At 43.9% G+C, this 23,724-nt stretch overlaps 1 protein-coding gene across 1 annotated transcript in view; it reads left to right on the forward strand.

The window, feature by feature from the left end:
• The first annotated feature begins 9,048 nt into the window (after window positions 1-9,048).
• The window catches only part of AGBL1 (AGBL carboxypeptidase 1), a 267,818-nt gene continuing 253,142 nt past the window's right edge, over window positions 9,049-23,724 (forward strand). The window contains exon 1 of the mRNA XM_063412721.1: window positions 9,049-9,187. Within this exon, the coding sequence (XP_063268791.1) occupies window positions 9,137-9,187 (51 nt within the window). The 5' untranslated portion in view covers window positions 9,049-9,136. The remainder of the gene's footprint in view (window positions 9,188-23,724) is intronic.

Genomic DNA, 23,724 nt, shown 5'->3' on the forward strand with positions numbered 1-23,724 from the left:
TGTCCTGTGTTACAGCACAAGTTTCACCAGCACAGGAGAACCTTCCTCATGTAACACTTTCTATGGGAATGACAGAGCAGTTGTCAGTCACACAAGGCTTGTCAATCTGGCCCATTTCACCAAGATGAAATTTGTTTTGCAATGTGAATAAATTAAGACGGAACTGAAAAATTCCCGTACGAGGATTAATTAATCATTTGGAGAGACCCATGGGCTCCCAGGGCTCCACCACAGGGCTCCTGGAGCATCGTCAGTGTGTTGTGAGAGACAGCCAATAAGCAGGATCTGATTCAGTGCCCGAATTAATCTATATGAATGGCTGTGGGATCCATTTGAAAGCAGCATTGAGAATTGGCCTATAAAAAGGCAGCCCAATTTTTAGAGGAAGCTCATTTGGGAAATGAATGAGGACTTTACAATCTCCTTCAGCCATAAAAAACCATACACATCTCACACTGCTGCTTGCCTATTTTAATTAAACCAATAATTAAATTTTAATGAAATGAAGGTTTTACTGAAAAAGAGGCAGCAGTGATTGACGAGTTTTCAGTTGGAGGAGGGAGGTGAAGTGGATATATCAAGCCACAGGGCTCCCCTCCCCGAACAAATTCTGGAGGAAATACACGGAGAACTGGATTCACATAATGAGCTGAACAAGAAACACTTATGATAATGAAGCTGGGAGGCAGTTTGTGTCCTGTGGCTCTCCCTGGCTCTGTGTTTGTTTCCCCACTTGCACCAGGGTAAGCCTGAATTCACAAGGTTTTGACTTCCACCTGAGAGCCCAAGTCTGTATCAATGCCAGCAGTGTCCCACCAGGAGCCTGCAGGGACACGTCCTGGAATCATCAACACTTGGCTCCACGCTGAGAAAGGTGGAGGTATGAACCTTTGTGGCCACTCTTAATTGAAGCTGGTCTCTGAGGCAAGTTTTCATTAGAAATGAGTCAAAACCCTCATGATTTCACTGAGCCTGTCTCCAAAACAAGGCAGATGCACACAGAAGCTTGCTGGGACAAACCAAGGGCTCGCCAAATGCTGCCCAAAGGACGAAAGGGTGCAGATGTTCAAATGAATGCTCAGGCATCAGTAATAAGCTCTGCCTGCTTGAAACACTGACAAATGTGCACCTGGCCACAGCCTCTTTGACTTTTGGGAGAAAAATGCAACAGCTGAATGAATAGATGACAACATTTTTTCCCTTCCATCCCAGATATTCTTGCTTTGAGTTTTCCCATGGTGGCACTGGGGGGAATGTGACCTGTACTGTCCCCCTGCCTCTGCCACAGATGCTGGATGTGTCCTTGAGAGACCCTTCCTTGGCTTTGCAAAGTGTAAACTGCAAAAAAATTGTCTCACTCCCCAAGAGGGGGTTGTGAGGCTTGATGAATTAATATTTGCTGCATTTTGCACGTGTCAAGAGCTATTGATAGGCACACCAGGGAACGTACCAGGCACATCCACAGCTAAAAGGATGAGCTGCCACAGCTTGAACAAGAGGAGCAGCCTGGGGTTTGTCAGCAATTGTGTCATGTTCATAGCAACCACCACAGGTCTGAGCAGGAGGGGCCTTGGACATGCCAGCACTGGTGGGTCACATTATTGATGTGCTCAGAGATTACGTGAAAATGGCATTGAACTATTATTATTCTAACAGCTGTCCTTTAGTTTAATTCCATTTGGAAACATGATTGAGAAAATCCTTCCCTTTCTGATTTTGTTCCAGTGCCCTAAAAACTTACAAGCTCATTGGCCTTTTTCAAAATGAATTTTACAGAGAAGCAGAAATCCCAGAGATAATGTAGTTCCTAGGATTTTAGGAAAAATAGGTGTCTGGGTACAAGTGAGACACGTGTGATGTAACACTGGTGAGAAAAAGGCTTTTCTAGTACACTCTGGAGGCTCTGTGGACCACGAAAGTGTGGAAAAGATTGCCCCAAGCACTTCAGTTGGAAAGCCTGTGCTCTCAGCCACAGCTGGCCAGCTGTGAAACTGCCTCCAATAAGAAGCCTAGCTTCAGTAACTCTATTGCTTCCAGAAATAGCATTTGCCCAGGATGATTTCCACAGGGTCTGCACTTTGACAAGAAGACTCTTCTGAAATTGTACCAAACCATCTTGTTCAGCAGGTCTGCAGGGGTTCCTCCAGGGAGGCAGAGTAGGGCAAGAGCCTCTAGGATGGGGAGAGGAAGCTGAAGCTGGAAACAGAGACAGGATCTGTGGGCATAATATGGGCTGTAGTAGTGTGTGTTTTCACTGGGTTCAGGGCCCAGGGAAACTGGGCCAGCTTTTCTGAACCTCTTCCTTCCTGGTGTGTTTGCAAAAAGCCACTGCTCTGTACATCCAAAGGGCTGAGAGTGTAAATACATATCTCTGAGGGAAGTTAGAAGGACCTAATCTCCTAAAAGATCCTCTTGGGTGCTTCCAGAGCCAAGTCTCTGGGAACCCTGCCTGCTTTCAATCAGTCAAAGCAAAATGTAGACAAATGCTGTCCCTTAGTCTTACATCTTCTCTGTCTCCAAGATGACTTCCTTCCCCACAGTATAAATTTCCCTGCATTTTAAATTTTGCTGTGTTCTTTATTCCTATAGAGAACTGTTCATCATTCAGGATGGGGATGGTTTTTAATGATGAAGTATTGCAAATAATGGGCCATCCTCAGTTCCAACTGTGTTTCTCATGATGACAGCTCCTTCCAAGACCTCCATAGCACTGATAAATTTATTAGGTCATAAACCATTATTCAAATTCAGTCTTAGCCAAATCTCAGTGTGTGTACTGTGACTGCTCCAGATTTGGAGAGTTCAGCTCCAGATTTAGCCAGTTTTGATGGTCCCAGGGGAAACAGGATAGGGATTCTCCCACCATCACTTTTTGCCATGCTTCCTCATGAGACAGATAACTGATATTCATCACACCTCAAAGCAAAACAAGAAGGAGAATGTGCTGCTACAAAAACTGTGGTAGAGAATCCCTTTTGGAGTTATTTTTCTGTCCCAATATGGTATCACCTAAACCAGGCCAACTTTCCATGTTCTGCTTCACTTGCAGGGCTCATTAAACTGCTGTCATAGGATTGCTTATTTGGGTTGAATTCTCTCTTTTTTCTTTGTTTGTTACACTTTTTTTTCTGGCACCTTTGCATACTGTGTGTGTCAGAGATGCTAAATGTGAGACAGAAAAGACAGATATACCACAATTTGTTCTGTTAATTGGAGAGCTTTGTCTACTGCTGTATCTAGCTGATGTAAAGTCCACTTCCTTACACATTCAAAAAACCAAATTCTTCCTCTTATTGCATGTGTCTGTGCTCAGTTTTGCAATGGGAGTGCTGGGTAGTTTTAAATTAGAACAGAGACATTTTTAACAGAATAATAATGATGACACAAGAGGCAAAGAAACTGTCAAGGTAGGAAAAAATGTTTTCTTTTTATAAGCAATAGAAAAGCTTGATATAGTTATGTCCATGGGAAAAGATGTTTTGTCCAGCAGAAATATTTACTGAGCATCAGGATAAAGAGGGCTTTGCTACCCGGGGATCTGCCAAAGAGGATTAAAGCATCAAAGCTGTTAATTTAAGTATTTTTCTATAATTTCATCCTGCTCTTTTGCTTCTTTAGTACATCTTTCCTGTTATCATTCAACACGGGGGTGGCATTATGGGCTATTTGGGACGGGCAGCCTCGTGCTGTGAGGGCTCTATCAGCAGCCAGAAGAGCAGCCCAGCGAGGGCTTTGCCAGCCTCAGGCTCACACAGGGCACTGGTGCAATCAGTAGCTCCGTGGGTGGATCTGACTGGAACACACTTGCAGCAGTCAGGAAAAGGGCAGGTATTTTCCACCTGCTGTACCTGAGGCATTGAAGGACACAGCAAGATGTTCCATAGGGAAAAAGTGGGAACATGTCTCAGCAGTCAAGTGGTTGAATACAGCTTTCTCAAGGTGAGCTGTGTGTGTGTATTTAAGATATGACAGACTTTTCAGAGTCATAAAATCGTAGAATTGCAAGGGACATTGAAGGTCATCCCATGCCACCCCTGCCATGGGCAGGGACACCTTCCACTGGAGCAGGTTCCTCAAAGCCCTGTCTGACCCAGCCTTGAACACTTCCAGCAATGGGGCAGCCACAGATGCTCTGGCAATCTGTGCCAGTGTCTCAGCACCCTGATAGGGAAGAATTTCATCCTTATATCCAACCTAATCCCACCCTTTTCCAGTTTAAAGCCATTACCTGTTGTCCTATCCTTAGGAGCCCTTGTCAAAACCCCCTCCCCAGGCCATGGCACTGGGCAGTGACAGAATGGAAGGCAGGTTGGATGGGAATGTTCCCAGAGAAACAAAACTCTGAGTACCCCTGCCTGCTCCCCTCTCTGCCCTGGTGCTCTGTACAATCCCAGCCTCCCATTAAACCAGTAACACCAGCAGTTTCCAGTGGTCTGGTTTTGACCCAGAAGATGTTATCTTCACATCCAGTGGCTACAGGAGCCTTGAGTCACTTCCAGCACAATCTGAAAATCAATTTCACTCTCATGGCTTGTGTTTTCACTTAGATTTTAACCCCTTCCCTTGTGTAGAAGAACAAAGTATTTCCAGAGAGGGGGGCAACATGACATTATTCAGAGGGGTAAGCCTCTGCCTAGTCATTCACAAATGGAACATCATCAGTCCTCTGCATTCAAATATATTAAATTTGTTTTGGCAATCACTTACGATAAGCATTGTGCTTAAATGAAAGAGAATGAAAATGAAGGGTTTGTTAGAGAGAAAAGCATCCAAATAGAAAAAGCAATATCCCTTTATTAAAATATATATATTTCTTGGCTACACATAATTTTGACAGGGGAAGTCTATCCTCTATTTAATATAATTGAAATATGGACAGTTAACTGGGTATTTTACACAGCGATATTTCAATTGCATTTCATAAAATTCAGGCTGGCTTCAGAATGAATAATTTATCCAATTAGATTTTTTCCTTCCCATTTTTAATAGAACCTGGCCATTCTCTTATCTATCTCACTGGTTTAAAAATCGAAATAATCCTATTAGAAATCAGGTGTACAATGTGAGTCCAGAAGTGGTGTCAATATTTTGAGAATGAGGAGGAAAATATCCTCAGGTTAATCGCAGGTTTCCAAGCTGATTTTGGTATTTGGACTTCATTTAATGCTAATGTCAAAAAAAATGAATGAGTTCTGCAGTTCCTTGGTATAGACTCTGGAGAGGAAATGTGAAGCTTGGCTTTGGCTGGTCACTTTATTCTGCTGGTATTGAATCTGGTGCTGCTTTTGTAGTGTTTAAGGCTTCTTTAGGCTAATTTTGATTTAGCCTGTAAATTACTTTCAAATGCGATTCTGCAGGGTTCAGATGGATAAGCATGAATTCTATTCTGGAGATGATGGTATAAGGAGAAAAGTGATAGTAACAGAGTAAAATGTTGTTCAAATATGTTATATCTCCTTCTGTGGCTTTTCTACTTTTAATAAATTATCAAATTAATAACACTGTGGTTGCAAATACCTGGCACAGGACTTCTGTTTTCCTCTCATCAATTTCCAGATTATCTCACTCAGGAAGATTTCTGACCTTATATTATTCTAATGCAATGCTCTATCTGAAAAAAATACTTCTGGATGAAGGCTTACCAATTTTATAGCTGTAGGTTCTCATATCCACAAGGAGAACTTCAAGCTTTCACAGGGAGGGAAAACACTGGTTTAGTCATAGGAACAAGTTTCTGTGCTTAATGTATTACTTAATGTCAGCTGATCCATGGTAATGGTTTCTGCATATGCTCATAAAATGGGAAATAATTGGACTGAGTGCTCTTTTAATGTAGGTAAAACGATCCTGAATTACCTTGCCTTTGCTATGGGCTAAATGTATGTACACATATTTACAGGAGACCAGATGACATCTCCAGCTTGTTTGTGTGTCTGAGCCCTGGAGCACAAGGAAGGAAATAACTGGTCTTAGCATGTGCAGCTCAAAGGTCCTGCCTTTGTGTTTCTAATCCCCTCTGTCCTCCCCACAAGAGCATTGGCACTAGCAAGAAGCTGGAGATAGGAGTTTAATTTTCATTTTGTCTAAGGATCACATAATCCTGAGGGCACAGGGGAAACAACAACGACATCAATATAAACTAACAAGCTAATCTTCAAACCGAGTTGGCATTGTAATATGAATGGGAGAATCTGAATGCTTTAATTCTGGCATTTAGCTTTGTGTAGGTTTCCTAATTCGTTCAGCCTTTGTATGTTGAGGTGGGGGACTTCCTAGTCTTAGAAAGCAACAACATTGGAAATTCAGCAAATTCTGGAGGAAACGGCTTGGCAATAGTGAATAATTAGAAGTCTCCATGATAGCTTAAAATTTGGTTTCAAAGGGGTTTTGCTGTACACTATCCATCAATTTAAGCATCACTGTCACTGCTGGGGTCTTTCTTGAGCATTTTATTCTTTAATCACTCTTCTCAATTGTCTCTTTCTTTCAAAACAAATCCAAGCTCCAGAGGTTTCTGTGTACAATATTTTCTCTTACTCTCAGTACAATCAAGCTAAAACCCCCCAAATTTTAAGGAACATAAGAGATTTTCCCCCACCCCTAAGCTTCGCTGCTGGTGTCCCTTTCCTCTTGGGTTGGCGTATTTGCAGTGAATTTTTTGCAATTATTTCTAAAGCTCACACAGAGAGAAAGAACCAGACCACTGGGGAGTTAGAGAATCTGATATAGAATCCTATAACAGAGGCCAAAGTTGTGTTTTTGGTGGGGGATCAGGGCGTCCAGGCTGCCTGCAGCCACTGCCTGCTTACATCCATCAGCTCTGGCTGCCTTCTGAAAATCCACACAGCAGGAATTAATAGTTCCACACAGCTCTGCTGACAGGTACAATTGTCACAAGAAAGAGAGCGAAGCGACAGTGTGGAAGAGCTGCTTTAAACAGCTTCTAATTAGCTCTGAAGTAGTTTTCTGTCACTGTAATAATTTGCAAAGGAGATATGTGTTGGCACTGCTCACAAACCCAGTACCCACCTTCCTCCCACCCTGCACATGTGGGAACACTGCCTGCATCGCCTTGGTTCTCTCCCCCCACTTATTTGTGGCCTCTTACCAGGTTTTATTCAGTCCTTCAGATGGGAAAGAAGCCCCACAGCTGTACTGGGTTTGTGTGGCAAAGTATTGGTACTGGGAGGATACAGGAAATTACTTTTGTGGGAAGGTGCCAGAATCTTACCCAAATTGGCCAAAAATTCAGTATTCTAATGGCTGAACACCAGCTCTATATCTAAAATATGGTATTTCATGAAGCATGAGAGATTTATTTTTTGAATTGAAATAAAACATATTTTTAAGAAAACTAAAATCTTTAAACCTGGATTTTCATAGGAAAGGAAATTGTCTTATTCTGCCTAGCTGTCTGTGGAGTATCTTTTCCATCAGTGAATGGCCTTCCCAGCACTCTCTCTGAAGGGACTGATGTGTCTCCATAGTTATGACAAAGGCATTTTAATCTGTTTTATTTTACAGCCTGGTAGTGACATCCTGGGACCCTGCTGGCACACACAGAAACTGAGGAATGTCATGCTTGTGCCATTTGTTCACACATTGCTGGGATGAGTTGGGGAGGATTAGTCTTACCATTTGCATAAAGCACTTATCAATGAAGGTTCATCATGTGAAAATAGTCCTTGGCCAAGACTGGAGCATTTTATTCTTCATTTGACTGCTTCCTAGAAGATTAGGGTTTTATACTGACATCAGCAAAGGAAAGTGTGTGCACACTGAGTGTCTGGTATGTCTTTGTGTGCCACTGAGTTCTGTAAGCATCTGCCTTGTGCCCAGAGACCCAGGTTCCTGTTACTGCTCCAAAAATCCTTAGTTATTCTTTCAAAAGAGATGAACTAAAGACCCACACCAGAATAAAGTTATTCTAGAGGTAAAAGCCTGAAATTAGTGTTCCCAAAATGAAAAGACAAGCGTTAACCTTTGTCTTCTTCATATCTAGTAATTATCTCCACTGACAGCCTTCTAACCATCCTGGAGTGATGTCTCTCAGGACCAGAAATGCCATTCTGGCGTTGAGAAAGCTGAAAAAATACCTGTTGTGGGACTAATCGACCTTTTCACATTGAAAAGATTTTGCTGGAAAATCCTCACCTAACCCTCTGCTCAACTTCTTTATCTGCTCCTTCTTGTTTACCGAGCCCTTTGATATCACTCGGCAGGAGCTAAAAGTGGACTCCGTGCCCTCCTAGGAATTCAAGCTACAACTACAACTGTACTACAGCGTGTCTTGTGCACCAGGGAGTGAACCAGGCTCCGAGCTGCTGTGCTTACAGACAGCTGTAGGTACCTGTGGGTCACTGTGGGGGTCCTTGGACCAAACTCTGCCCCAAGCCACACCTTGAAGAGGTGCCTTTCCTCCCTGTGCAGCCATGAGATGCCCCTCTGCGGTCACTCCCTGCCCCGCAGGGCACTGCCTGTGGCCACAGCAGCTGCCACTTGGGACAATCATCGGGGTTGGGAGCCAAAAGCCCTCCCGAGCCTTGCTCCACCTGTCCCTCATGCCGGGTGTATCTTCCGTTCGTTGTCAGCGCTCGTTAAGACCGAGGGCATCTCTCTGGCTGGCTTTGCCTTCTCCGTGTCTCCGGTTTCACTGGAACCCAGTCAAACGGAGACGACTCCACGCAGGGTCTGGAACGGATCAGCAGGTCAGCTGGGAATGCCTGTCAGGCAGCCAGCGCTGCTCCCTCCCTTCTCCCTGGCTTTCTTTGAGGTTTGTAGCTCTTCTGCTTTCTCGTTGCTATTGCCACCCTCCCCACACTCCCCCTACCACACATCAAGCACCCAGACCTTTCCTGGGCACTTTACTTAATCCCCGGGATTCTTTATATAGGAATTAATCTTCTCGTCACAGTGGGAGAGCTGGGAGGGAGGGGGTGCATTTATCTCTCCTGCTGAGGTCTAGAGTTGCATTGCTGTGATTATTGGTGGTAGCAGCGTGCGTGTGTCTGGGGATCTGTGTTTAGTTCTTCGTTTCTCAAACGACGCAGGGGCAGCAGCAAGGCAAGTTGGCAGCTTGGCTTTCCAGCTGCTTTGTGTCTGCTGCTACAAGGAGGGAGTGTGAGTGGGGAGCAGCATGGCAGAACAAGAAGCCAGTGGCTTGCAAGTCCTTCTCTCAACCCTCCAGGTAAGAACAGCTTGAACTAACAAGAGAGGCGCTTGGGCTTGTTTTCCTCTTTAACTCCCCATCAGCGACCTGTTGGGCTGAGGCTGTTGGTACGAGCTCCTGGCTGGCTTGGCTCTAAGAGCATCAGCGTGCAGGAGCCCTGACCTGCACCTCCCGCCCTGAAAAGCCTTTATGAACTGAGGTTTCACTGCTCAGCAATGAGTGCTGGTGATCACTGCTATGACCAACCTCTGGGCCCCGTGTGAGGGCAGAGGCTCCGCTCCCGAGGTCTGGCTGTGCTCAGCAGGGCAGCAGGGAGGTGTGAGGCAAGGGCTCTGTGAGATGAATGGGCCCTGACAGCGCTGGCAGTCTGAGCTCGGCGTGTCTGAGGGCCACGAGTAAACAGATCTGCCTGCAAGGAGCAAGTGCCTCCCTGTCAAGCTGTATGCCTGGAACCCTCGAGCACTCCAAGGAAGTGACAAAAACTCTTGAGATTGGTGAGGTGCTGGTGTTGGGTGTGCTCAGTGAATGGTCCCAAGGACCAGAGGGAAGAGTCCCAGTCCAGGATCATACCTGATGGACAAGCTTGGCCATGGGATGAAGGAGAGGCATCTCTGGCTCTGTCTTCCCACTGCAAGGATGGCAGGAGAAGGCATCCAGGCTGTGGCACGAGCTACCCTATGAAATAGGGAGCCTGTTTTGGGAGGGAACCTGAGCTTTTATAAACCTGGTTTTGTCGTGAGGGATGGGTGGGAACTGCTTTGCCAAGACAATCTACTTGCATATAAAGCAGCTTTTAGATGCTCATGGTGAAATGCCACTTGTGTGCACTCCTCAGGTGCCCTGAGCCCTTGTGTGCAGCTGTGCTGATGTGGGCCAGAGACCCGTGGGGACAGGATGTTCACAAATGAGGCAGCAGCATCCTCTGACTGCTACTCGTGCCATCCAAGCCTCACACATTGTAGACACAGAAAATGAGGGAGAGGGGGAGGGAGAGGGTGTGAAAAAAAGACTGACCCACCTGGGTCAGCCCAAGGATTCACATGCCCCAAGCCTGTGTCTTCGGAGGTCTCTGTGATCAGCTACAAGCATGCAGAGGAGGTTATAAAACCCAATGATAGCAATTGGCTTTGAAACTACAGTTGTGGGGGCTGATCAACCTTGACATATTTATCCAAGCTTATGTAACTGTCAACAACTTTTACTTCTCATATCAAACACTGGTTTGCCCTCTGTAGCCCCTTGTGTCAGTGAGTTCTGCAGGTAAACTGGCATGCTGCTAGTTAATTATCCTGCTGTCCTTTTACATTTTGGCAGTGTAATTTGTTTGCCCTATGTTGTTACAGGTTCTTTAATTCATATTTAATTCATCATGTTGGTGCTGTATCCAGGCTATAGTCCTCTCCCTCTTTCTTTGGATAATTGAGAGCTGAGTGCACATCTGTTTTTTCTAATGCTCTCTAACATAACAGTCCTGGTGTTCTCTGCATAATCTGTGAACAGAATTGGACAAGACCCAGATCTAAATTGGAATCTATAGTTTAAAATCACATATGCAGTTCATTGACAAAGCTACATGGAGGTCTAAACTAGAAATGGTTAGGAGCTCTGCAGGCATGGTATTGATAAAACCATAGGGTAGCACAGCATTCATCCCCACGGTTACAAAATCCCACCTTGGTACAAGACCTTTATTTCCAAAAACTCTATATTCATTTGGAGGACATCAAAAAATCTTTCTTGTTATATTTTCAGTTTGATGTGGAGGCTTCAGTGCTGAAGGGCAGAAATTAAGGGGTTGATGACAACTACGTGTTCTGATTCACCTCTTTCCCTTGCCTTCAGCCAAAAAATTACCAGCATAACTTTGTAATACCATCAACCATCTCTGCTAAAAAATCAGGTGATAAAAAAGACCTTTATTTGACACAGCTGGAAAGTATTGGCCTGGGAAATAATAACTTTGGTTGATGTTTGCCTTTGCTGATAACATCTCTCCACACTTTGTTATTTCTGCAACAGCTGTCCAAAACATGGTTGCTTTGTTTTTGTGACCTGCTGGATTGTCAGTGCTGGTTCATATTCTTTTATTGGGCATGAAGAACATATCTGCTGCTTACAGCAGGCTATTCTGCAGGGTATTACTGGGTATTTTCCGTTTCTCTTAGCACATAATATTGCTTTGAATGCTGAAAGCTTTCAGGTGAAGAATGAGGGAACATTCAGCCAGTCTTTATAAACTCAGAATAAAAGCATCTTTCTCCATCAGTCAGTCACACAGGGCTAAATTTCTACTTCCCTTCCAAGCACTGGCACGGATTTTTATTCTGAGTTGGAGGAATGTCCAGACCTGAGATAGGGTCTGTCACCTTCTCTTTGTGGCTTAGACACTTTCCCTTCTAGACTCACAGCCTGGCTTTGTTAAGGGCAGTATCAAGCAAAACAAATCCAGAACACTGAGCACTTTGTAACTGAGCAACTGCTTTGCTCATGGAAAGAAACACATTTTTTGAGTTCTTCAAAACCGTTCCCAGTGCTGTGAAGGAGCGTGATCCTCCAAAGACAGCTCAAACCTCTGGAAGTGCAATGTGCTATGGATGTTCTGCAAAGTGACAAGGTGAATAGCAAAAACTCCTTTCAAAGCGCAGCTGCATTTTGTCACCAAAATGTCACTGCAGGGAAGACGTGACATTTCAGATCTCTAGGTAAAAAGTGCTTCACTGCTTACAATGTTCGGCTTTAAAAATGTGAAATTCAGATTTAAGAAAACCCTCACCCAGTCTCACAGGTTTTGTGTCAGTAGGCAGAGTCAAGCTCTGAGGATTTTACTGTCATTTCTCATTTTCTTTCTAACCTTGCTATCTTCTTCTTTACTCTCTCTCCTTGACTCTCCCTCTCCAGTGTGATCCTACAATTGTCACCTCCCATCCCTCTGGCCTGGATAGTGTTACCTGTTTCTGTTCCCATCTCTCACTGCCTGACATGGAGCTCCTCAGCCCCAGCCCAGCCCTGCTCTGTCTTTCACACACAGACAATTTAGACCCTCAGCCAAGGCTGGGCTGGTTGCCACTCTCACCTGATCCCTGGCCATTGCGTGGCAGAATTAAACAACCTCCCCATGTATGGTTTTTGACCAGGCAAAAAAGCATGGCATCCCATTTTACGGGCAGCCTCCTCAGTGCAAAATCCCAAGAGGTTTTGGATTAGAACTCTTGGTTATTTTAATGTCAGGAGGAGGTATCTGGGTGTTAGTTGAAAACAGCTGGTACTCACTAAGAAGAGCAATAGAAAACTGGAGCCAGCATCTTGCCTTGTGACCCAGACTATTGAATCTCTTGAGACTGTAGGGTATTTTAGTTCCTCCTCCTCATTGCCCTGGCCTTTATCTCACCCCACTCTCTGATCATTTAAACAAATAAGAACCATTTTGATTCTTCCCTTTCCTTCTCCCTGCTCTCCTCCTCGTTGCCCATGCCTTGGTTACCCCTCAGAACATCTTATTCCATGGCAGGATACATCGTGTTGCCTGAGGAGTCCCAGATTTCCTGTTGGCTCTCAGTGTGATTTTCACATGTTTCCCCAAGCCACAGTCCCCGTTCACATATTCTGCAAAGCTGGCAGCCCCTGGGGCCGTTGGCAGATCTTTGGCTCAGACTGTGTCTTACTGTGTTGGACTTCACAGGTTCCCAAATGCTACGGTTTGACAGGGAAAAGATGCAAATCTTATGTATCAGTGGTGGATGTTGTTTCTGCAGAGGGATTTATCTGTGAGTGGCCGCAGTGTCCAGCAGAACAGACACAGGATCTGCTGTTTGCTAACTTGAAGCTCTCAGCTCTTTGTGCTGCCCCTTCTGAGCTGTGGTGCTGGCTGGCTGACAAGGCAGAGCTATTGTTATCCTAAGGACAAGTGGGAAGGTATCTGTGCTGCTGCAGTGACAGTGAATAGAAGTGTGTTTTGCAAAATGCTTTTGTCTCCTCTGCATCCTTGCACTTACTCTGTCAGCAGAGCTGCTGACATTCCTGGCTTTGAGAGAAATAGATGCAAAAAAATCCCAGGAACTGCTCAGGTGGCCACTCATTTGGGTTGGGGATGGAGGAGCTCAAAGTTTGGATCTGTGTTGGTGGGAGGCAGCCTGGCAGGCCAGGTTTAGTGGCATAGCCTTAGAGGGAACAAAAATCAACTCAAAACCAGATGGCCACTTTTATGTGGTTCATTAACTGAGTTTTACTGGGATTGTTGTACTTAAAGTGAGCAGCAGTGGACTTATTCCTGCTACTCCTTATAAAAACAGTTTTAGATTTGGAACAGCAGAAGAAGTGCAGTTAGGACAGGGAAGCCCTTGGCTTGTAGGGTTCAAGGAGAAATAGTGGGTGCAGCTTTTTCATGTCTCTACTCCAATGCCACTTGGGCTGCACGAGCCTGGTTTTGGCTTTAACCATTGAAGAAAAGGCATAATCCTCCATAAACAATCCTACAGAGGTACTGCAGGTCCCCACCTCAGCTTTCAGAGTCATTGCTTTTCCTTCCCACCTCCACTGTCATCTCCTCCCTGTCCAACGAGAACCTGAAGGTAAATCAGAGCTTTTCCCTACAACTCTTGGCTCACCACCATGGGGCACTGCTAAGCAGCAAAGAAGAAAGCAGGCTAGCATCCATACATTAATCCCAAATTCCTGCCAGGTCACAGAATAAATATTGAGGTTTGTTACTCACATGAACCAGCACAGGGCACTAAAAACCCTCAGAGGAAGCTGTGACATGTCTTGGACTGTGCTGAAATCCTTCCACCAACTCTGCTGGGACCAGAATGTCTCTCTGTCCCTGGGCTGGGCACAGCTGTTTCTCTGAGTACACTGCCAGCTCCTCTGCAAATGCCTCCAGATGGGCTATCCAGAATTTTCTGTGGCTGAGAATTCAGGACCTCAGGGTGCAAAATGCACCCAGAGACCGACTGGAGCAGCAGCAGTGATGGCTGAGCTGAGCACAGGAATGTGTCACAGTCTGAGCCTCAGCAGGACTTTCTGTGCATACAGGGAAAGTGAAGTTCTGTTGTCTTCTGCTGTCCCTCATCCTTGTCTAGGATGGTTTGTGCTCTGAGGACAAATGGGACTGTATCATGAATGGTGGAGGAGAGCCCTTTCTCCCTGCCTTCAGCAATGCAAATGTGACAGGTTACCCATGCTGCTGGATCAGTTGGGTGCCAGTCTGGAAAAATGTATTATAAACCTCTGCCTCTGAGTTAATCATGTGCAACATGGCAAATAATCCTACCATGCCTCACATCAGTATTTGAGAAACCAGGTGATGAATACTGGGGGAAAAAAGAAAAAACCTGAAGTTCTGGTGACAACCACAGTAAAAAAAAATTGAGAAGCAAATTAATAATTTGTTTTTGTGGCGAGCTTGGATCCTGCACAATAAATAATGCACAGAACCACATGCTAAATGATGAGGACAAAATGCTGCATGGGGTGATTTTCCAGGCAACAGGCACTGCTCATCCTGAAGCAGAGGTTTTGTGAAATAAAACAAGTTGTCATGTGGAAATTAAAAAATGTAGTTACTCCAGGGGACCAAATGAAATATCAGGAATGGTTTAACACTGTTGCTTTTTAGCTGTTGAGGGGCTGACTTTATGCTTATGGCCAAGCTGTTTAACTTAGACTATTTGGATATAATATAATGGCACATTATGCCATGTCATGCAACTCAGTATTGTGTATTTTGGTACTGCATTATAGATAAACAAATTAATAGAATAAACCACATTATGGAAGGAGGTATATGGATTTGTTTAAACTACTTATCTTTCACATACAGCATGTAAATATATTTTAAAAACATCTGTCTATGTATTTGTAAGTTGAGGATAGTTACTGGTAGTTATCTAGCCTCCCTAGCTGCTTTGTATGCCTACAGATGTATTTATACATTACATCAATATTCTTACAACAATAGAAAATTTCCACCCTCTCTTTTCCTCAGGTTTCAATAATTTCCCTCTTTGAAATATAAGAAGAGATATTTTCATACAAAGAGGTGTTTGCCTGAATAGGTCTTGCTAGCATTTCTTTGTGTAGCATAATCTTATTTTCAGTATATTATGCTGCATTTGTTGTGATGGCTTAGACACATTTTTTCTGTCCAATGCATTGGTCCAGTTCTCTTGGTTTTATCTGTAATAGGAAAAATGTCTGTAGTAGAAAATGTGTTCATGGGCATTTTGAATTAAAGTTTATTATATTATGTTCAGCAAAGTGCACACAAAAAGTTTCTTGTATTGAAAAACATATGGACTGATAATGGTTGGCTCCAGCAGTGTCTACTGGCACCAGCAGAGATCCTACTGATGTGTGTTAAGAGAAAGAAAATAATTTCATACACATACTGGGAGTTCAAGAGATGAGGAGGGATTTTTGTGTTGTTTGGTCTGGGATAGCAGGGTTGGGAATTGCTCCTGGAGTTGTTGCTATCATAGTTGTTGCTGCCTCTGTGTGATCACTCCTGTTTGTGCCAGGATAGATAACACAGCTTGTGCCATCATTACTCTTGCAAAGAAATTTGGGGGTGATTTAAGCCTCTGGGACTGCAGGTAAAACCCCTCCTTCCTCCAAGAGCAGTCAGTGGGAATGCAGAACAAGGCAGTGGTTTTGTCCTGTTTAGAAGACATCTTAAAAAGTCAATGACAAATTCTTGATTTCTGAAACCTTGATTTCTGTATGGTGTGGTTGGTCCCCTCCCAGTAAAACAAAAGTCATAACAGCACACAGATCAAAAAGGAATACTAAGTCATGGATATGAATGGGCTCTGTCTCCATCAGCCTCTGGAGGAGAATGACCAAGTTTCGTGTATTTTAAGAGATGGTCTTCACCACACTAGGCTTTCCTTCCCATAACTGTATGAGGATAAATTGTTTTGCCTGTATGAAAAGGAAAAAGGTTATCTAGTTCTTCTTGGAGATTTGAATCTCCACCCAAAGAATCCACCTAGCAGCTCCTTGAGGAACAGGCTGTTGTCCAGGCAGAGGTGTCCCTTTCCCGTGTCTGCCAGGGCTGGTGTGTGCACACCTCAGGCTCTCAGAATCCCAAATCCACACAGCTCCTCGTGCCCACACGTGCGGCTGGCTTCTGCCAGACTCCGGTCTCGTGACTCTGCTCCTCTCACCACACCAGGATGGAAAATAATTCCCTCCTGCCTTCCCCTGTTCTTTTAATAAGCACTTGTCTCACGGGCAGTCTATTTGCACCTGTTTGCCCACAGGGCCCAGTGGGCCCGAGGGCAGAGGCGCTGGTGCGCCAGCGGGGAAGGATGGGGAGCTGAGATTCCCGGGAAAAGCAGGCTGATTTCAGTCCCCATGGAGCTGGGAGGGCAGAACACTCGTGGGAATGGGTGAGACATTCTGTGAGAGGGAATAACAGCCTTCAGTAGCTCACCAGGCAGCCTCCCTTCTCCCCTGGACAAAGCCAGGCGTGCTGCAGGAGGTGAGGAGTGAGGGTCAGGGTAAGCAAGGTGAAAAGTTCTTGCACCGCTGCATTGGCCAGCCCAGTTCACTCTGGTGCCTGCAATCCTGCGAGCCTTGTGTGCCACAGAGAGGGTTACTGCACTGCTGTTTCAGAAGAAACTGTTTATTTCAAAAGATACAGTTTCATTTAGGATGGCGAAGAAGCAAGGACATGAATCCAAATCAATAAAATATTTGTAGACATTTTCTGTTATTAAAAATCTGGGTTTATTCCCCTGATTGTTTGATTTTATGAGGAGTTGACCTAATCATAATCTAGGTGGATTCTTTGGGTGAAGATTCAAATCTCCAAGAGCTGGATAACCTTTTTCCTTTTCATACAGGCAAAACAATTTATCCTCATACAGTTTTGGGAAGGAAAGCCTATTGCGGTGAAGATCATCTCTTAAAATACAAGAAACTTGGTCATTCTCCTCCAGAGGCTGATGGAGACAGAGCCCATTCATATCCATGAATGACTTAGTATTCCTTTTTGATCTGTGTGCTGTTATGACTTTTGTTTTACTGGGAGGGGACCAACCACACCATACAGAAATCAAGGTTTCAGAAATCAAGAATTTGTCATCGACTTCGCAAGATGTCTTCTGGAGAGGACAAAGATAACATGGTAGAGATTCTTCTGCCCTCAGGCACTACTAAGGTACAAAAAAGAGAAAAAGTGTTTTAGACCAGCTATTGACTAATAGAATAACATTTGCTTGATAAGAAATTACGTGGACAAAGCTAAATCTTCTTTCCTTTGGGGGTTTAGAGAACAAGGATGAGTTTTTCTTCTCGTGGTCTCTTCTCATGGAAGAACACAGCCTCATTTTCAAAAGGTGGTGTAAGTTGAGGTGGAATTAATGAGAACTTTCATGATGATTCTTATTAGGAAATTGAGCAATTCTGACACAGAACTCCTGTGGGAGAAATAACTACTGTATCAAAGAAATCTTGGCTTTTTTCCCCCTGCCTTTCAACAAGGGATGCTTTGAAACCAAAACATATGGGTTTTTTTCTTGACATGGAAACACCATTGTGTTTTACTGCAATCAACTTCTGAGAAGCCTTTTATGCACATTAATTTTTGGTGTAACTTACAGGCAAAGGCTTTTCCACTGGGCCTAATGGGAATTTGATCCCTGTAGTAAACTGAGACAGACTCTTCTCCCCATGGCCCATCAGCTCAGTGCACTCTGGTACCTATTCCTTTCCTTTCGAAGGAGGGAGTGATGCTGTATTGATACATAAATCAGGAGTGCTGAGCTTTATTTCAGAACTGTTACAAAGCCCATCAAATTCATTCAATGTCTGTGCCTTCTGTTTTCTTCATTTGGACAGTAGATGGAGATAAGGTTCATCTGTCAAGTCAGGGCAAAGGGGATCTTAGTTCACATTGTTTCCCAAATCAAAGGGTGGAACAACCCACTCTCTGAGCAGATGACACTCATGCAGCCTGGGTGAAATCAGTGCAGTGCCTGTTGTCCTTTGCCATTTTCTGTGAGTTTTATGGGATTCCTGATGAAAGGCCAAAGCAGCAGATTCACAATGAAGATAAAGCTGGCCTTCCATTTTATTCAGGATTAACCTGGCAAGCAGAAGATTGACAGGGAGAGAGATATCCTCCCATAAGCAGTTTGCTTGGCATGGTGAATGCCCACCTGTCTCACTTCAAAGGAGGAGAGGAGGCAGAATGGACCACCTGACCTTTCCCTGTGATTAAAATGCTGATCTGATGAAGTCAGAGGAACAAACTGAACTGCCTCTTTCAACCCTCAATTCTTCCAGGAATAAACCAGCACCATCCATATGGAGAGATTTTCTGGAGATGCTAGGGGAAAGCAGCATTACTGCCCTGGTTTATCTGACCTCCTCTTTGGGACAGTCTTCTGCAATTTGAACAGCCTCTGGCCCCATGTTAAAATTCTGCATTCAGGGAGAGAGCTGGAGGTGACAAAGGAGAAAGAGAATGTATGCCTGGCTCTGTTTTCTTTGACAATTTCTCTTCCCATATGGCTACGGTCATTTGATCTCCCCATGATGCACAGGGACTTCAAGGGGACAGCTGGATGCAGAGATGCATTAAAACGACTTTTCTTTGAGATGAAAACCATGATTATTAACAGCTTGTTTCAAAAGCTCTCGCAGCAGCAGCTGTACCTCACTGACTGAAAACTCTGGAGGGTTTGTCTAAAAGGTCTGCACGGCTGGGTGATCAAACAGTTGGAAATCTCCCTAGCTGAGAGTCCCCTGCTATGTCCCACAAAGCCTGTAAAACACTGTTACACCAACAGGTCTCCTTGGGAACATGTTAAACAAAACAGGACACAACAACAACTTTTTGGTGATCTCACCCTTCTGGCAATGAATGTGGGCATCAGAGGTAGATTCTGACATAGATCAAATCTTCTACTCGGTATTCACTGAAGAATTCACCTTTCTCTGAGAGATCAGCCCACTGTGCCATTGCATTTTCAGCCCATTCCCATAAGAGAGAGTCTCAGGAGAGACAGCCTGAGCGGTTTTATTGGGTGAACTCCACAGGGCATCTCAGAAGAATGTGTAGAGCTGGGTATTTTTAAATATATCTCCTGTTCCTTTTCCTGGAGCACAAACACAGACATGTGCTCATTCACGGAGCTAATAAAATGCCTTTTAGATTGACTGACCAACACTTAGTTTGCAGGTGCTTCTGAGCTACTGGATGAAGTAACAAGGGTGGAATAAAGCACCAAACATGCCTGGTTTTGGTATGGTGGCATTGGCTTGCTGCTGTTGAGTGTCCTGCCTGGGGTGTAGACTGAAGATAAAGGAGATAAAAATCTTTGTTACCTTTTGGATGGAAAATGACATACCCCTATCATGCCTTTTAAAAACTTGGCAACCTTTTCAGAGAACTGAGGGGTTTGCTGTTGAGAGATTGCTGTTTAAATCTAGATGGATGAGTCTCAACAATGCAGTTAAATGGAAGTTCTGCTTTATATTACTGGTAATATTACTTTAAATCATTAGAATTTCAAAACACAGTTTGCTATTCATTATGGATGCCGAGTTTCGTTTGTTGTTTGATTTTTCACTTAGACTGGATGGCAAAAATAGGTTCATCATTTTCACTTTCAGGTTACATCTCTGAAGAAAATAAACTGTGACTAGCAGTAGTTATAAGTGGCTTGTCTCCACTGCCCATACCTCAATCATCGTTATTAAATGTGATTGATTAAAAGCATTTGCATGTCTGTTCCAGAAGGCGCTTTTGGAAGTGGGGTGGATTGACACAGAAGGACACTTGTCTTGGCAAGAGCAAGGACTGGTGTTTTTCTGAATCAGAGTGCACCTTGCAGTGATCCTCATCTTAGGCAGATGTCAGAATAAGGTGCAGCAAGTGGGATTGTTTGCTCTGGAATACAGAGAGAAGCCTGGACTGAACACAGGCAGCTGCCAGGGCAGACTGAGATTAGACCCAGGGATTCTATGGCTTTATCCTGTGTGGTCCAAGCAGGAACATCCCAGGGAAGGCAAGGACAGCAGCACCTTCATTATGGCTATTTATTTCCACAGCCACATACTCACATTTGCTATAGCACTCAAAAACCTGAGGTTTCATTGAAAAGCGAGTACATCTGGAAATTTTCCAAGATTCTCCAGACTCACTTGTACTTTGAGAAATGCCATTGCTTGTAAAAAAGTTTATCAATTCCCAAATGTGCTTCAACTTTGAAAGACAAAACTTTCTCTGGACTGACACCCATCAAATCTCACAAAAAAGAAAGAGAGTAGCATGTTTCATGCTGCTTTTTCATTATTGGTAGGGGAAAATAAAACTAAAACTGAATGGAGAAAACAGATCCCTCCCTATTAAATTTGGGTGGCAGTTGTGTTAAATATCTATAACAGAGTGGCATTTGAATGAAACATTAATATTTTAAATTAGTTCAGTAACAGCAAAAGTAATATGAAATATGGGAATCAACCCAAGAAACGGCAATAAACAGTAGGTGCTGGCATGCACATAGAATTCATTGTGCAAGAATTGTTAATGCCTTACAGAAACTTAATAAAAGAGTGTGAAAGGCATATGCTAGGATGATCTTGGCATTAAAATAAAAATAGATTAAAAAGAGCAAAAAAGAGAATAATATAACATTAAATGCAGTCAAAATCTTTAGGTGTCATAGGTAACTTATTGTGAAATAAGAGATAAAACCTGAGAGAATTTATCTGCAGTAGAAATTACAGAAAGAACATTAGAAATATTCAAAAGAAAGTCTAAAAGCCTTTTGCAGAATGTCACGTGTTTTGATTTATCTCAAAGTTTCCTCATTCTTTTAACACTTCCAATTTGACAGAAGCATTTGAGGGTTATATAATAATGTGTTTTACCACTGTTTCTGCATAATAAAGTAATTGCACTATTAGAGGCGCATTAGTGAGAGGAGCAAGTGACACAAAGGAACTTTGTAGCAGGAGGAACTTCTGCACAAGGACAAGCTTTTCTTTAAGAACATTGAGAGAACTTTGGCGTGAAAAAAGAAAGAGAGAAAAAGAGCTGTTTACTTTGCCAAGATATTGAAGTCTGTCACGGCATAATTCCTGCAGATATCCGGGTGTGAATATATTTTATTGGAGGGACACAATAATAACGAGGCATGAGATGAACAACCTTGCTCTGAAGTTAGGGGAAACACCTTTGAGCCTTTTTGACACAGTAGGTAAAACATCCTTTGGAAAAAGATCAGGTCATGGTCTGTGTGCTTCCTAATTCCTGTACAGATTAATTTAATGTAGTCCATTGGCAGAAGGATGGATCTCTTTTCAAATAGCTCTGGGACCCACTGGTGGAGTAGCTCTTTCTTCTCCCAATCCGGCATCAGTATTCCTTGCAGGGGATAGACTTTTTCTGCTACACTTTCTTCTGGGAACTCGGGATGAGAAGACTGATCTCAGGGAAGGAAAATTTTGAACTCCTCACAAATGGAAGTAAGTGTGTGATTGAGGGCCATAGTATTTCTGTGCACCCAGTGTTTCTGCTTCATTTTGTTATAATAAATATCCCGGCTCTGCCAGCTATCCTCTGAGGTATTGACTAAGTGAATTTCCTACCACAGGGTGATATTTCCCACAAGGAAAATAAGAAGCAATCTGATCTTGATGGGGGATGCTACTGGGCAGGTGTTAGCCAATATTTGTGAAGAAGTCTGTGATCCTCTGATGCAAGGTGTTATCTTAGTGCAATTTATTGCATTAAATTTTGTAAGATTCCCGGGCACAGATGATTTTCACCATGTTATTCACCAAGTTATTTTGGCTAGAGATCAGCTTAAGCCAAGCTGTTTCATCTCAACACCTTCAGTGTTTTGAAGACATTAGGATGCAAGTTTGGAATTTTCCCATCTCTGCCTTGAAGCAGTTCAGTCCTGCAGAGTGTAGCCTGGATCCTTTGAGAAGAGCTCCTGAAGCTCAGTGAATAGGAGCAAAGCCCTGCCCATTTGCATGCTTGAAGTTTGCTTTGAGGCACTACTCCTGCTCACCTGGATGAGCTCCCACCCAGTGTGAAGGGATGGAATCATAGCATCCAGCAGTGATCTGATGTGTTACGGATAGAGATGCTGCAGGGTATCACACCAAGTGCCAACAAAGATGAAAAATCCACAACCTTCAGGTTATTATAAACCATGAAAAAAGCCACCCAGCTGATTGCAGCTGGCCAGAGGGAGGGACACTTTTAATGAGTATTTGCTATATTTTCTGATAGAAATCCCATACTTTCTGCTTTGGGCTTGGCATGGTGTGAATCATCAGCAGGAAAAGAAACTCCTGGTGCTTGGCTCAGTGGGGTGCTTGCCATGGCTCACAGGGGTGGCCAGGGCCAGTGAGAGGGACTTGTCTCCAAGGCTTGGGAACAGGAGCAAGAAGTTGCTGGGCCGCGTGTGCTGTCCCTGGAGGGCCCTTGGCTGCCCCGGGTACAGTTTGAGGGCTACGTGATCCCCCACAGCTGCGGACGCCTTTCTCCCAGGATTAAAGAGGTCACTTAGGACACTCCCAGAGCAGCAAGGTCCTCCTCTCTGAGGCTTTAAATAGCCCCTTTTCCTGCCATGGCTCCTCTGAGTTTTCTGGCTTGCTCAGGCCTATTTGACTCTTAAAAAGAGGAAATCCAGATCTGGACAAAGAAATGAACCCACTGTTTATCACAGAGGATGGTGATTCCTGTGGTGATGCTGAGGATGTTTAGATTGTTATTTTGGGAGCAGGGGCAGCTTGACCATAGTTTCTTGGGATCCTTCTAAAGCTGGATAATGGTAGTATTGTTAAGAAGATGCTCCACTTACACCAAAATTCAGGCTGCAGTCACTTCAGTTGGACTCCTCCCTTCCTCTGTGGTTGCCTACTGATATTTCAGAGGTCTCTGATCCCTTTTTCCCCCCTTTGAAATTATGATTTTTTTTCTCCCATAAACCTCCATGTAACAAATACAGTGGACCTTCCAACAAGAAGAAATCACATTTAGCTGGCTGAGTATTGAAGCTGAGGATGGGAGCATACAGACAAGAAACTCTCCAGGGTATTTTGCTCTCTTATTTAAATGTGAATTTTTAGCGCCTCTTAAATTAGAAAAACCAATTTACTCTGACAAAGCACAGAACATAAGGCACCAAACCTGGCTTCACAGTCATTGTAAGGCTGGATAGTCAGCTGTGAGAAGGAGATACCCAGCTGGCAAATCCATAATACTAGCGGTGAGTGGCTGTGCCCAGCAGTTTGGGCTGGTGGGCAGCTCTACCTTGCTGGCAAAGAACTCTCTGATTTAAGCATTAAGAGAGTAACTACAACCCAATATTTTCTTGAGGTCTCAGGAGACAGTGAGTATTAATGCTGCTCAGCCTCTAATCTGCTCTTGATTTTAGCCAGTATTCATTTTGCACCAGAATTTCTCTTCAATAGGCTTCAAGTGCAGAGAATGAGAAATCTTACTTGCAGATCTAGGACTCATTACACAGGCAGTTGGGCTGCTGACTGCTATTTGTGTGAGCAAATTTATTAAGGGAAAGAGTAGAGAG

The sequence above is a fragment of the Prinia subflava genome, chromosome 15 (genome assembly GCF_021018805.1).
Source record: "Prinia subflava isolate CZ2003 ecotype Zambia chromosome 15, Cam_Psub_1.2, whole genome shotgun sequence".
Classification (NCBI taxonomy): Eukaryota; Metazoa; Chordata; class Aves; order Passeriformes; family Cisticolidae; genus Prinia; species Prinia subflava.